Source organism: Syngnathus floridae, chromosome 12 (genome assembly GCF_059516105.1).
Source record: "Syngnathus floridae isolate MCC-2025c chromosome 12, RoL_Sflo_1.0, whole genome shotgun sequence".
Taxonomy (NCBI): domain Eukaryota; kingdom Metazoa; phylum Chordata; class Actinopteri; order Syngnathiformes; family Syngnathidae; genus Syngnathus; species Syngnathus floridae.
The window spans coordinates 7,189,610-7,206,033 of NC_142424.1; the positions used below are offsets into that span (position 1 = coordinate 7,189,610).

The 16,424-nt window shown below is 38.0% G+C and overlaps 1 protein-coding gene across 2 annotated transcripts in view; it reads left to right on the plus strand.

Moving 5' to 3' along the window:
* Positions 1-16,424, plus strand: part of astn2 (astrotactin 2) — a 153,798-nt gene that overhangs the window by 50,564 nt on the left and 86,810 nt on the right. For both annotated transcript variants that reach the window (XM_088391186.1, XM_088391187.1), the window contains exon 4: positions 11,317-11,469. In XM_088391186.1, coding sequence (XP_088247312.1) covers positions 11,317-11,469 — 153 coding nt within the window. The remainder of the gene's footprint in view (positions 1-11,316; positions 11,470-16,424) is intronic.

Consider the following 16,424-nt stretch of genomic DNA (forward strand, 5'->3'; position numbering starts at 1 on the left):
ATTTTCTTGATGAATCCAAGATTGCGGCATTTCGTTTATGTCTGTACTGAGGGCCAAATGGGTAAAGATAAAACAAGTTCAATGAGTGGGGAGCAGAAAAAAAATCGTTTTTAGATTTTTATTGTACCATTAAGATGTACTAATAAATAAGAAAAATAAATAAGAAAAAAATCACTTTTAGCTTTAATTTCTTCCATTAAGATGTGCAAATTTAATATTTTTTTGGTAATTGATTTTGCATTGTCAGCAAAATCAGTTCACCGCTTTTAAGATAACTCAGGCTGACACAAAATCGAATATATTGGCACTATGAAAAATGAGCTAGTAAAGCCAAAACGCTCAAATTGAAACTTTCATTTTTAGGCAGTCGGTCATAAATTTCTTGCTAGCCACTGGAGTGTGAAACCCAACTGTATGAGTTTCATCAATTCTTTGTGCCGCATAGTGTTCTCTGGAAGCTGTGACGGAGAACATAATGAACAAACCTCCTCGGGCACAGTAGAGCATCTGATGCGGTTATTTGGGGGAGGAAGGACGAGAATAATTTAGGGGTCAATCAAGAGCAAGCTGCCAGGAAGTCCAGGTACAGTGCTGAGAAATGAAGACTTGATAGTAATCCGATCCAACGTCGACTCTTCGTTGGTCAGGACAAATAAAAATACGAAAATAAAATCCTTTCCAGTGCAAATGGCTTCACCACAGATCAATATAAGCGAGCTGCTTGCAGTAGCCTTCTTTCTGTCATCTTTTGAACAGTAGCTTCGACTGCTTACCCACTAAATAGTCGAGAATATTAACAAGCAGCACATAATTGTTAAGCAGATGGAAAACGATTACTTTAATGGAATTGAAGTACAGATCTAAAAAATAGGTCAGGGATAAAGTTGAAGAGTCAGGTTAGATTATAAAAAATGTTTTTATGTTTCATGGATACCTGTTCAATCCATCATCCAAAATTCCAGAGAGCATGGCAGAACTGCAAACCTCCCAAGAAATGGCCATCATATAAAGTGACAGGCTGGGAGATTATTGATCAGAGAAGCATGCAAGAAGAACAACATAACTCTGGTGAAGCTGCAGGGATGCACAGCCAATTTCGGACAAGCTTAAAGTTCACATAGTTGAACTTTATGTCATGAAGGCAAAAAGAAAGCCATAAGTGACACGCGCATGTGACATTTACATTCCATGAATAAACTTTCAAGCAAATGGTCTACATTTACTGGCCATCATTTTTCAAAGGCTGCTCTGCAGATAAAGCAAAAATGTTATTTATCATTGCAACTTGTTATTGGTCAACATGCGATTTCCAGGGAGACTGATGTTGGCTTGCAGTGTATTAGATTAACTGAATTGTCTCTGGAGCTGATGAATCATCTTGGGTATGTGATAAATTGGCACCATATTGTAATTATATTTGCATAATGTCCCCGCGCTCCATTTCCACTGCAACGTGCTTGGAAAGTTCCCCACTAACAACATTTCTTGTTGACTTTGGAATCTTTCAAACGCCCACCAAGTCATATTTCGGTGTCTCCCGGGTGATGCTAAGTTATTTTCTAGACCTCAAAGGAGCCTTGAGCAATTAATACACAAGCAATGAAAATCTTTCATTATTTTACATGGACTAGAGTTCAAAAAAAGTTAACCACTAAAAGACTTCAATTGAATTCATTTCTGTCACAATTTAATCTCATTGCGCAATCATATACAGTAATGGTAAAATAAATTAATGCAATTCTATATTAGAGTGCTAATAATAGTGACTGCTCTCGATCTCTTTGTGTGTGAAGAAATTGACAATAAAGCAGACTTTGACTTTGACAAACAAACAAACAAACAAACAAACAAACAAACAAACAAACAAACAAACAAACAAACAAACAAATAAATAGATAAATAAATAAAGTCCAAATATATATATTTTTTCGGCTGCACTTGATCCACTCCACTGTGTGCATGTGGCACATCCCCAAATGCAAATATCCCCTCCCAGCCCCCAATACTTAAGATCATCGAATTACAACTTTACCATTCAATCAAATAAAGTACTGTAGTCAAAAGCTACCACTATTTGCTAATGCTTTCTCTGGCCGAGCTGGTTATGCCACATCATGCAAATTTCCGGAATCATAGCCATGGATTCAATCAAAATTAATCAGCATTTTAGATGTAGTCTCAACATAATGCAAGATCATCTTGAATACTACGCAGAGCTTGCAACTCAAAGTAATTTCCCACACAATTTTGAATGTCTACGTTCTGCTGTTTTGTCTGCCTACAGAGTTCACATGGGCTCAGCACTGTTTGATCCAGAAACACTCGACACTTCTTAGTCACGGACCTAAGCTCAGTATTTTGCCGACGTCTGCACCCATATGAGAACGGCACATGTCCATTTGATCCCTTTAACTTTTAAAATTCCACTGCGCCACTTAAAAAGGCCATCAAAATTGCATGGCTATTTACTTAAAGACCAAACTTTGGTGCTATATGCTTGACTACTTTCCCTTCAACCATTGGTATCAGCAGAACAGCTCCCTGCGGACCAAGATGGACTTTCATTTATTAATTGATCAACTTTCTTCTCCTAGAGGGGCTCTGATTAGACACGGGTAACATGACATTAAGGAAGTACATAGTTAATTTAAAGGTTAAGGCATTTTTAAAAAAGGATACTAAGTATAATTTATTACATAAATACCACCATGTGCTCAGGTCTGAAGTTAATACATTTTTCTTTTAGTTATATGTCATCAGGAATGGTTGGGGGAGTGATGATCATGTTTGCCTCACAGCTCTGAGTTTCCTGGTTTCAATATCAGCTCTGCATTATGACCCAGTGCTTGCATGGATGTTTTGCAGGTACAGATGGCACATGCAAAAATGGCGGTGTATCCTGATTTCTGCACAGGCACAAGGCTCCCTTTGCCTCTTTGCCAATTTGGCACACCTCTCTGAATCATGCTGAGCGTTGTGGCGTAGCAAGGCTGTGTCCTTGAAGATACGTTCGCCTCAGAATAACTTTGGTGGAGGAAAATTGGTTTATATTTCCGGCTGTTCTAAACATGTCTGAATTGTGGCGCAGCTGGTCTATTGTGATTTTGGTACATTTCTGAGCCATGTGAGTAAATGCCATTATATTTCATTCATAAATACAACAACATTGGGCATCATTGCCTCCATCGTAGAAATTAGTGCATTGAACTTATTATTGTTATAGTTTCAAAATCATTATACTGGCTGGCACGCTGCACGGGGTGGTAGAGGGGTTATGTGAACCATTAGCACCAATAGATACATATTAAAATTGCCAGAGATGATCAGCAGCTCTTTCCGTATTTAATAGAGGGACCCAGTGCCGTTGTCTGTTGCCACATCAAGCACGAATTGCTGCATCCTTTTCCACACATGTCTCAATCAGTGATTTGAGTGCACCACATTTAAGGGAATAAAATAAGACACTTGTTAAACATTGAGTGTGCACGCTCACAACAGAGCAAATTGCCCTTTTTCAATACAACAGCCTGATGCACATCCCTGTTGTGTTGTTTATCATAAAACTGACAACTTACATATTCGTTGTCACCGTTTCTGTGCCAGAAAACTTTAAAAGTTCATGTGCCTCTGTTGTTTGACTAATTTGAATGGGCATTTTCTAACTTTAACAAGCCGCAGTCATTAATACCACGAAATAAATGACCTATTCAATAAACCAAAGCAAACACATAAATACAATGGAACAAACAAGGGAAGGTGAATTCTAGTATGATTAGCTTGGCCTGTCAGAATGATTTCAACTGTTAGCTCCTCTAGTGGGCCGTTACGCGTCGGCCTTCATCCCACTCAGGCTCTAATGAGCTATGATAATTTGTGTTTATCACTTTGAAGATTCTGCCTGTCTGGAGCAGGTCAGCGTTTGGTTCTATCTCTTCAGCATGCCTTAAGTGTGAAGGGACAGATTCATATTTTATTACGTCCCCGTGGCGAGAGAAGCGAGCTATAGATAGCTCAGAGTCCATGCGACACAAACAGTCGCGAGACCCGTAAGACATCCATGTGGAGGCACAAGCCGGTAGACAGAGGCAACATGTCAACTTGAGATGGGACGCTGCGATCACATGCTTTGCAATGACAGAGACCTGAGTTGGCGTGTTTAAATCTCACTAGAAATAGCGTACCGTATTTTCCGCAAGATAAGGCGCACCGGATTATAAGGTGCACCTTCAATAAATGGCCCATTTGAAAACTTTGTCCATATATAAGGCGCACCATATTATAAGGCTCACCTTCAATGAATGGCCCATTTTAAAACTTTGTCCATATATAAGATATATACGTTTGGCCCGCGGGCCGGACTTTGGACACGCCTGCTGTAGTGGGTCAATATTGGTCCATATATAAGGTGCACCTGAGTATAAGGCGCACTGTCGGCTTTTGAGAAAATTGGAGGTTTTTAGGTGCGCTTTATAGTGCGGGAAATACGTTAGGTATATTATGAATAACCGCTGAGATTAATCCTTCTGACATGGGGCTGCACGTTTCTCTGTTGTGTATTGTCTGGATGTAATTTTCCCAAAAGCTGGTTGTCTTCAGTAGTCATTTCATGGGAAACATCTTCGGAAAACCTTGAGTCTTCTGGGTACTTGGGTAAACTGAGCACATGGTGAAGAAGAGCTTTAAAAAATTAACTAATGAATTAGTGTGTGATAATTTGAAGCTATTCTCTTTTTTTTTAAATCATCCAAGCTGTTGAATACAGAAAATTCAGACTTTACCTCGCTTTTTGAACTACATGTATGAATAGACCCGATATGTCGTCATATTTCCATGCAGAGAACATTGCCTTTACTATTCCATAAAGCACTGCTTGAAAGCAGCACCTCTCTGATGTGTGATGTGTGAGCAGTCATCACTGTGAACGTTGCCTCGGGAGTGGCGGGGCGAGCCGTCTTCTCATAAAAGAAGAGGAAGAGAGTGCCAGCTATAGTATAGAACACCCTTTCCATCATCTTCCGTCTTTTCCCCAGTGGCACTGAAACACATAGGGATGCATTGGAGCATGTCAGCTTCCGGTTTACAGCCCATAAAAATATTAGAAGTAGAGGTCAGCGAAAGTATTACAGACATGAGTATTGCTTTGTTCTTCAACATGATTGGGACCGGGCTGTCGAAGTCTATTCTTTGTTTGACAGTAAGCAATTGGAAGACATGTGACTTGGCTTAATCTGTGATTCTCTATTTCTTATTCTACCTACAACCCCTGGGAGTTATATCTGAATGGATTTCCCGTTAGATTATATACAGTTTGACAAGTTTTTCTCAGCCATTATTTTTCATTATCTTTTAGCATTTATCTGCAATTTCTTAGGAAATGTCGTATCATAGCTATCAAAAGCAATAGAATAAATGTACTGGATCCCTGTGAATCTTTCAAAATTACTTAATCTTATCGTTGGTCCATTTTGTATCATTTTGTAAAGGTTAGAGGTCGGGTGTTTGAGTTTGGGTGAGGCTTCAGGTTTGGGGATGCAATTTAGGATTTGAAGTGTAGGTTTGTGTTTGGGTTAGAGTTTTAGAATATAAGGATTAACCATTTTCCAAAACCATACAAGTCATATTTAGGTGATCGTTTCAGTTCCAGTAAGGTTAAAGGTAAGGTTAAAGTGTCAAGGGTTAAGGATTATGATTAAGGATTAAGATAGTGTGAAGCCAAGGGTTAGGGATGGTGGCTCAGGCTAGGGTTAGTATTCTCCTCGTTATCTTATCCACCCTTTCCAGAAATGAATAATTAAAACAGCAATTAATCATTCTCAAGAGCATAAAGCTACAATAAATATTAAAATACTATACAGGTCAGATTTAGCGGGGTTAGAGGGTGAGAGTGTTAGGGCTAGTGTTTGAGGGTTAGAGGTCCAAGCTAGGGGTTTTGCCATTTTGTCCTTACAAATGTGCTTATTGCTCTCCAGGACTCAGTAACTCAATGGCGGATGATAAATAATGCAAAATTCCACATATATTTTGCAAGACAGCCTGGATTTCAGTGGTTGTGCCAACACTTGGCGCTTTCTCATCTTGACACCGCTCGGCCCTCATCTACCGTCTCTCGTCTCTTTTAGACACTCTCCATTCATCATGCATCCTTTGTCTTCACAACACTTTTGTCTTTGTCTTTGCACCTGTCTCACTGCTTAGTCCGTTTTCGTGTAGCTGTCACAAATCTGGAAGCAGCGGCGTCAATGCTTCCTCAAATTGCTATACTCGACTCCTCCTTTTGGAACAGTGGCACAGTGGATAAATCACCAAGGGAATCAAATGCTTTGGCTTGAAACCCTCTGCATTTCATCCTTATTGATCGGCTCTGCCATCATTTGCTTTCCAAGGCGTGAAGGGGAAGACAAAAACAAGGCAACACTGATGCAACGTGATTGCTTTGCTTGAGCTACAGTATGTGTGTGTACATGAAAGGTAGGACTACAAAAAGAAAAACGTTTGTGCGGATGTAATTTCTCCGATTCATCCCCCCCCCCCCCTTGCAGATTTTTTTTCACCCTCAAATTGAAACAGCAGGGAATCAACAATCTTAAGAAACCTTCCCCGTCATTTCTCTTGTGTCTGCATCCACTCGCATGAATACAAATGGTGTTCAGCTGTTAGTCAAGATGGATAAGAACAAGACAAGTATGCATGCGGAAAAAAGGTTGCCATTAAATTGGCATTCAGGCATAAATGACATGCTGACATTTACTTTGATGCTTACTAACGTGAGCCTTTCTGCTATGATGGGCAAAAACAAAAACAAAGCATGTTTTCATTGGGAACAGACAGGGTATGGTTAGTATAATTTTTATTTCAATTTTTGACAGTTTGCCCATGTCTCACCAATTGACATTCAAGATGTTGAGCCTCATAATCTTTCACTTGGAGCTTTCCAATAACGGGAAGTCCAATTGTCGGTTTTCTGTACTGTTTATCGTCAACAGGGTCAAAGGTTAGCTGGAGCTACACTGGGCTACTCCCTGAACTGGTCACAAGCCACTCCTATCAACCTGAAGTCTCCGCATTTTCTGGTCCAAGATGCTTAGTTCGGCCCTTTGGATAGACTTTCACTGGTTCACTGGCATTCCGGGTCACAGTTTGTCAATATTACACTTATTGCATTCTATTTAAACATTCAAAATATTGTGCTTATCAGCCAAGGTTGTCGACACTGGTCGTGAATAGATAGCATTATTTTTTGGGATGTACAATTTCAACAGGGCATGCAGAAGAACCAGGACATTTTCCTAGAGAGGTCATGCTCCTTCTAAGTTTCTACCCAGAGATGAGTGAAATTTTAGCATTGTAAGCCAGATTGTAAGCCTCATTGTTTATTTCTTCAACACGCCCGAGGGTGCGAGGCTTGGTGGGACAACTTCCGATTGTTACTTGGTCTTGCTGACGTTCAGTGGAGAGGAAATTTTCCTTCCCAAGTCGGAGAGAAAAAAGGGTCATAAGCTATTCGTGGAGAGTGAGAGAGAAAGACTTGGTCAAAGGTTTCCGTTTCTGTCGGCAGCAATTCCCTTCGGCTACATTAGCGATTCAGTGAAATTATTCTGAGTGTCTTATGCATTACGGTCATTTGGGGGACAGCTTTTTCATTTGTCTTTTCTTAAATGAAACAATACTTCCAGGAGCTGCGGATGATTTTTATCTATCAGATATAAAATTAATAATGCCTGATTCTTTGAACCAGCTTTTGGAACCTCTGCTATTTAACTTCTTATGGGGTAAATACCAGTATTAAAAGAAGAATAGGGTAACACTCATTTGATATTTAAGAATGTAGAAGTAGTATTTAACAAATATTAATTTTTCACATGAAGGTTAAAGGGCATTTTAATGAAGCAGGGTCGAACCATTCTCTCTGTTAGAAGGAAGAGCCTGTCAGTCAGTGTCGTGGGCTGAAATTGGCTCTAGGCCCCTTGCAACCCTGCACAGGATAAGCATGATTGATGATTGATGGGCAGATATGTCTTGATGGATGAATGCACAGATGCTGGATGAACTATGTTGCAGCAACAAACCATAGCATCAAGAAAACAAAGCAAACTGGTAGGATTGGGTGCAAGCAATATTAACTCTTGCCGGTTTGGCTGTTTTGCATCAAATAAATAAATAAATAAATAAATAAATAAATAGATAAATAAATAAATAAATGTAGAAATTCATAATTTGGTGAATAGCTTTTTTAGTATTATTAAATACGTGGTTTGTTGTCATCACTTTTAAGTTAATTGTAAATATTTAAAATGAGAATCATTATTTACAAATTGTCTTGCTTGGCTGTTCATTATAAAAACAGGACCCAGATAATGACAGCATATTATTTGAAAAACTAGTCACAGATCTGGACAAGAGAAAGTAAATTATACACAGGAAGAATTCAGTTTGGAATCCCTCCAATGATATAAGGGAAGCGCTAGTAAACACTTTAGATGTTATGAAACTCAGCAAGGTGATGTAGTGGGTAATGGATTACATCAAAAGGCTTCTTAGAAGCGTATATGTTTGTTGCACATATGTTCTGCTGTAGATAAGCTGCCAAACGCAGTCCTCTTCAATTATCCTTCTTCCATTAGCTGGGAGTCTTTGGATTGCTTCGCCTGGCATTTTGATTTTTTTTTTAGAAGGTCAGGAGTTTTCGCAGAGGGAATCAGTGGTTTCAACACAGCCTTCACATACACTAAGTAACAATGATGGATGTCTTGAGAGAGATACTCTCTTGGCGGCTTTGGGCTTGTTGGATCTGAGGAGCTTTGATGAGTGGAAATCCCGATAGTCCAGGAGTCTATATCTGGACTAGAAAACACAGGCAAAAGTTCCTGTGTCCTTTGTTTGGAACTGCTCCTGCATGCCACATGGCCATCCCTTGATTGTAACTAAGGAACTGAGGGGTTCGCTCCAAATTTTAAGGCCTGAAAAATTAAAATTGGTGTTGATGAAATGCCATCGTAAGTAATCATCGAATGTACGCTGAAGTGCACTCTTTTGTCTGATGTAAGAAACTTGAACTACGCCTTCACATGAGGATGTCAAGAACCAATTGATTAAATGTTCAGTGAATTCTCTTTCCAAGGGCTTCGATTTTTCCACATCTCCCATTGATTTTTCATTCAAGAAATAATGTAAGTAGAATTCTTCTGACCAAGGGCTTGAACTCAAGCTTCATAAAACGTAGGTAATGTTTTAGATGTTAGCATTGTCAAATGCGTCAAGTACACCAGTGTTTAGTGTAAAAGCAGAAAACTATAGCCTGGCTGACATTCGGTGATTGATTCAATTTTTTGTTATTTCTCTACAGAAAAGCAATACCTGCCACTTTATGTTCTGTGTGGGATTATTGTTTGACTTTTGGAGCATCTTTTCAAGCCAAGTTAAACAAAATTTTGAGCTATTTATATTGTGAGGTTTTCCTCTGCCTTTTGGATACCAAAGTCAGAAGAGTTTGTAATAATTTCCATTAAATGAATGTCTGGTTTAATTTGGAAACAGGAATTTCAATTATGTAACATTGTCGCATTGGGACAATTCTCCCTCTTTCCTTTGCCTTATTGTACTTATTTGAATGCTTGATTGGGATCCAACATGCACTAGCAATATTCCTGGAGAGAGCCCTTATGTCAGGAAATAATTGTGGGGTGTTGGCACAGAGTTTATGAGTGATGTTGTTTTCAGTGTGGAAATGTAAAACTCCCGTCAGAAACACACAGATGTATAAACATTTTTCGAATCATACAAAACAGGGTTGTCAAACAAATTTTTGTCGCAGGCCGCAGCATAGTCATAGTTTTCTTCGGAGGGCTGTTACGCCTTATATTATATACATTATAGGCTACACAACAAACTCATAAATACCTAATTTTGAAATCAGAGATGAGTAAAACTGTTCAAATATTTTAAAAAGATGAATCACAATAAAAAAATGCTACCATTATCTCTATTTTATCAAGTGTAATTTGTAATTTTAGCATTGACACATGAAGTTGATGCAAATTTTGTATTTGCGGGCCACATAAAATGATGTGTGGGGCCGTATATGGCCCCCGTGCCTTGAGTTTGACACCTATGATATAAAAAGAACATTCAATTGTTTCCCACAATTTCAAACTAATAATTCACATTTTTTGTCCTTACTGAAATTTGCCTTGATTTGATGTTTTGTTTGATGTCATTATCAATTACTCAATGTCAACTTTGTGCTGACAACGATCTAAAATAATATTAAAAATAGAACTTTTTTTTTTTTTTTATGTTTTTTAGATTTTTTAATTATTTTAAAATAGAAAATAAAACATCTGGTAAAGTTAATAAACTATGTGTTTTTACTTACTTTTATCTAAAAAACAAAATCTCAAAAACTTAGCCAAATTGATTCCAATTCACACCAAAGCTGACAGAAGAGAGATGTTTTTTTTTTTACATTTCAAAGTTATTATTATCTTTCTCATCTTCCAAACAAGAATATTGAGCCATTATATCTTCTCTGGAGCTCAGCTGGAGGGATGCAGACGGAACAACTCCTATTGCACCAATTCTAAAGTCTCTGCACTGTTCAACTGTGTGCTTCAAGAGTGATTTGAAGAATCTTTATAAGCTTTAAATTGTCTGAGCCCAGATGGAGGTATTTCATCAATCCGTAAAGTTTGAAGCAAAATTCACAGCAAAGCTGCCTTTTATTATTTTGCCCCCAGCCTGTGGAGCAGACAGATAAACAAAGTTTATTGTGTTTCAGAAATACTTCTCATATCAGGTCTGGCCATTCTATGGCAAAATAAGGGAATAACCATGCGTAGTGTCGTCAGCCTTTTTGGATGTCGAATGCCACAACGGTCTCGCTTTTATTCTTTGTGTAAGATCATTCGCGGTATGGCAGTTGACTTTTATACCCTCCCTTTTTATCTTTTAGTTTAAAGGAAAGTGAGCAGAGCTGGGTTTTTTTTTTCCTCTCTCGACTATACAGTCACTTTGCCCAAAGCGAGGTGTTCGGGAGTCATCAATCAGAATGACTGAGACTGAGCCACAAGAGGAAGCGTTGGCAGGATCTCTGTAGAGAGATGAGGCAATATTGAATTGATGGGATCCTGTGAAAGCTAGGAATATAAAAAAGTACTTTTTTTGTTTTAATGGGACAGGCTATTGTCACGTGATGCAAATGATGCTTCCATTCTAAATAGGTCCTAAAGTTATTTTCAGCATACTCCAGGAGTATTTCCTTGAAAACATTTTCACCAGAAAGTGTTATGACGTTTTCACTCTTGTCATCCTCTGCCGCAGCCATTGACCCGAACAGAGAGGCCGTGGAAGATTTGATGCAGCGGTTCCAGGACAGCTTCCGCGTTCCTAAAACCCCGCCAGACATTTCACGCTACCAACACGTTATCCACAGCTCCTCTACCAGCCGCCGGAGAGTACCCAGCCACAACAGAGGTAGGGCATGAAGTTATTTTTATTTCAGGATAAATGTTACACATGTTAAAATGTGTGTGTTTTAATATTGGGACATGGACAAAGTGGATCAAGTTTCCCCCAAATATCTAAGTTGACTTCTAAGGTCTGTTGAATACAGATCAAGTGAACCTAAGATGCTGTTTTGTGTTCAACTTGTGACTGATAAAAAAAAAAAACAGAGATTTTTGGAGGAATTGTGGGTACGGGGCATGCTCAATTTGTCTTCAATGTGGAGACAGACATTAGTTTGTTTTTTTGGGGCTCTGATTCCCTTTAGTCTTCTCTTCAAAAGAGGAAATGCATGTTCTGTAGGATTTTGTGGGTGACATCAATTGACCGCATGCTTGATAGAGTTAAATATTAACTTTTATCCACTTAGGTCAATTTTAGTCTGTCTACTTTAATACACTTGCTCACCAAATATACGTATTAGAGCAAATAATTTATAAAAAAAAAAAAACCATCTACAGAACATGTGTGTAAGGTGATTATCCTTAATGTTCCCATACTTTGGATGATATAATGTAAGGACAATATTTTGTTGGAGTTAATTTCTCGTACTGCATCCCCATCCTCTTAGTATATGATGAATAACACATCAATTTACAATATCTATGACAGCAGATCTTGATCTTTATTTTTTTATTGAAAGTTATGTACATTCAATGAAGAAGTGACAATAAACATGTCCATTCAATTTATTTTATGCAGTACAGGAATTGTAAATTGCGTCATTTTCAATTGATGAATGTAAACAATAACGTCCGTTCGATAAACCATTTTTATTCTTTTTTCTTAAGGCTATTTTAATACATTTACACGAAATGTCACTGGGAACAAGGACAAAACAAATAATTGGGCAATCTGCACAGTAGAAAAGGTAATGTCCTCAGCTTTTGAGTGGGTGGAGGAACTGGCTGCATTGCAAGCATATGAGGGGGAGGTTGGCTGGGTCAGTAAGCAGAATGAGACAATAAACTGTCATTGTGTCACTAATGGTCTTCATTTGCTCCAATGGCTGGCCGCAGAATGAGCTGATAATTTCCGTTGCTGTACTTCCGAGGACTAATGAGGGATTTTTTTTCAGCTGAAAGTGCAGTATAATTCCCCTTACATAGCAAAGGACCAAGGTAAGCAGGTGCAATGTATGCATTAGGAGAACAGCATTTCTCAACGGTCGCTCAGCTGAAAAACTCAGGGACCAGTTTTGTCTGCTCAGCTTAGCTTTGCAGGTGTTAGTCTGCCCTTCGTCTAATGCCATTATAACTTATCTGCTTTGGAATTTTGCTTTTAGATGACAAATTCACACTCCTTTGTCAGCATTTGTTACCCCAGTTTCTTATTTTACCGTTACACAACAGCAACATTACCGTATTTTCCGCACTGTAAGGCGCACCTAAAAAGCTCCAATTTTCTCAAAAGCCGACAGTGCGCCTTATAATCAGGTGCGCCTTATATATGGACCAATATTGAGCCACTACAGCAGGCGTGTCCAAAGTCCGGCCCGCGGGCCAAATGTATATATCTTATATATGGACAAAGTTTTAAAATGGGCCATTCGTTGAAGGTGCGCCTTATAATCCGGTGCGCCTTATATATGGACAAAGATTTAAAATGGGCCATTCATTGAAGGTGCGCCTTATAATCCAGTGCGCCTTATAGTGCGGAAAATACGGTACTATACTTGATACCATATTTGTGCTGAGTTTACATGCACAGTAGTGAATCAATAATATCCATAACTGATATTGATTGACACCAGTATAAATGTGATTCATACACCAGTATGTGCATTGCGTGGACTCGACTAACTTTTGCTACTTGTGAACTTGTCTGGAACATCTAACCACTTATCTATTTTATAATAAAAAAGAAGGCATGCAGTTCTGATAAAAATGTCTTCTACGCTGGCTCAAAAATCAATCACAAATGTGCTTTTTTTTTTTATTGTAAATTGTTAGCAAAGTCCCAACGGCCCCATGGCTGTTATTACAGTTCCTGCATTCACATTGATCATGTTAGACGGTAAATAATGAAACCGTTCAGCAAGCAGTTGGGCAACAGTGTAAACAAAAACTCGAAGTAAATGAGGGAGAAAAAACAGCTCATTTTTCTACTTTGTTCTACTGCATATAGATTAGAACACCGATGTTAAAAGAATGATAGGATTCATCTGAAGGGGCAATCTTTGAAATAATTAAAACAATATCTCTATTACCATATTTTCTACTTTGGTTTAAAATTTTGCGCCTGACATGGCTGTTTTTATTCAATTTTGAGAAGATAGCAAAGCCAATATAATGTGGAAAACAGAGCCAGGTTTCTCAGCCCTCAAGCTTTTCACATGACTAGCAACAACTAAAAACTCTGGATGATGAAATATATCAGTGATGTTTGCTCAAATGTTCACCAACATGGTTTATACCAAGAGTGGGAAAATATAGAATTGACAGCCACTGTGGTGGAGAATTGCGAGTGGGCGGCCACTGTGATATACCTTTGGGCATCAAGCAAGCACATATATGCAGAGCGGCGCGACACCTTAGACAGAAAAAAAACAGAAAGTAAACACCGGTTTTCTGCTTAATCCCTTTTTGTGGATCGAAAGCCAGCATGTGTTTGGATTTGATATCAGTCTTAACAGATGCAACAGCCAGAAAACTTACAAATCATTTTTAAATAGCCACCTACGTACACATAGCGCTGCTATCCTAGATTGATATTAACACCCTTACATAAAAAGCTGCTCAAATGCGAATATATTGTTGTCAGTTGGATAAAAAAAAAAAAAAAAATTCTAGAAACTAATGTGCCAGTTTTTGTTGAGGTTTTTTTTTTCGTGATTAAGGAATTTAAGGAATAATAATTTGATCAATACTCATTCAACACAGCCAAAATGACATTAGAAAAAAGCAAACAAAAAATGGTCAAGTCTCAAGGTTATCTGAATGAAACACTAATTAGAACAGCAATTTAACTTTTCTGATTTACCAAGATAAATTTATTTTTTTGTATTTCTCCAGACTCCTTTCATTAGCTTTGCTAGCTTTTTAGATGGCATGTTTTGCATTCTAAGTGGTCATTGCAAACATCCCCTTTTGTCTGTGATTGTGCATGCTGCCTCGCATTGAGTTTGACTGGGACATATTTAGCCGGTGTCAGAGTGGCTGGGACGTCGCTTTAATGTGATTATAGCCATGTGAGGACCGCTGCGGCTGTCGGCTTCATTTACTCATTCGCGTCATCCCCAGACGTGCGCACTTGCTCTCAGCGTGACTAAAATGCATGCAAAAGCAGACGCAAGTAGACACTTGCCTTCCGTAAATCCAACATTTGTGGTTTGAAGAAAAATTTGAAAGCATCGCTGAGGTCATGTCCGACTTTGCATGCTCTCTTGTGCGATAGACTCACATGCAAATGCAGGATTTATGGACATGACCTGTCTAAATGCAATATACATGCTGGTAGTTGCATAAAAGAAGCATGATTGTCTCTCATATATTGCACAGTATTTCCTCCCCATCTTATTTCAGATCCAGAAATACAGAAATCTTGCACTCTGACTTGTACCGATTTATAAAACCTCCCGAGGGGCATAGAAATTGAGCTTATTGAGCTTGTGTACTGTAAATAAAAATTCACTCATATTGGTATCTTGACACTGTACACATTTCATTGCTCTATAATCATACACCCGCTCAGGATGAGCTGTTTCTTCGCCCACAAGACTATTATGAAGAGCTTCCAAAAAGGTGGTGAGTTATAAAAAAAAATGCAATAGTATGAATTACATATGGTTAGTAACCTAACCTGTGAATAAAAATGTCATCACAGTTCGTAAACTGTAAATAATTCAACTTCTCGCAGTTCATAAACTCTATTTACCGCAACACTTTATAAAAGCTCAGTTTAACATTATGTGAAAATGTTAAACGATGAAATATCAACAACGATGATAATATAGACTTTTTTTTTTTTTTGTTAGGTCTCTTTCTATTCCCTTTATTGTTGCCTTGGTCTTGCCAAACGTCTTGAAATTGTATTTATTTATTTCTATATATATCTATTTGTGCTATAATAGTGCCATGGGATAGTGATGTCTGCCTCTCAGTCAGGAAATCTATTTTCAAATCTCTGCTGGTGATGTTTGGATGTTTTCCCTCGTGTCTGGGTTGCACTTTTCAGTACTCTGTTTTCCTTCCATGTCCCAAAAGTGTGCCTCTCAGGTAAAAGGAATATACATAAATCATAAATTGTGTGTAGGTGTGTATATTATTATTATTATTAGTAGTAGTAGTAGTGGTAGTAGTAGTAGTAATAAAAATAATCATAATAATAATAATCAAAATAAGTTATTATTATTACTATTATAGTAATAAATCATTATTGTTTATTTATTAGTAATAATAATAATACTAATAATAATAATCATAATTTATAAATATAAATAAAACGTTTTAGATATGACAGTGGTTGTGTGACGGCTAATGCTAAACCATGAAATTTATTTGGCTACTCTTAATCATTAAGGCCACTGTTTGTTTGTTGGTTGTTTTTTTTGTTTGTTTATTTTTCCAAAGTACATTATTCGTGTTGTACTTTTATATGAATATGCTCCTTTACATATAGAAATTGAAAATTGTCGCTCTCTCGTGCCTAGTTTACCAATTGAAGTAGAAGCTTTTTAAGAGACTGGCTTTGAAGATATTGCCACAGAGGGAGCCAGAAAGATAAAACAACTGAAGTAAATGAACTGTAAGAGCACTGCTAAAAGGGAAAATGGGAAAATACTGTACAAAACAATTTTTGTGATGTCCAATATACGCCGCTGCTGTTATACTTATCAAATGGCTCCAGTAGCCTGGAAGCACTATTGCACTGTCATCTACTGTCGATCTCACACTCTCAAATCTCTCCACCCTCAATCCACTTAA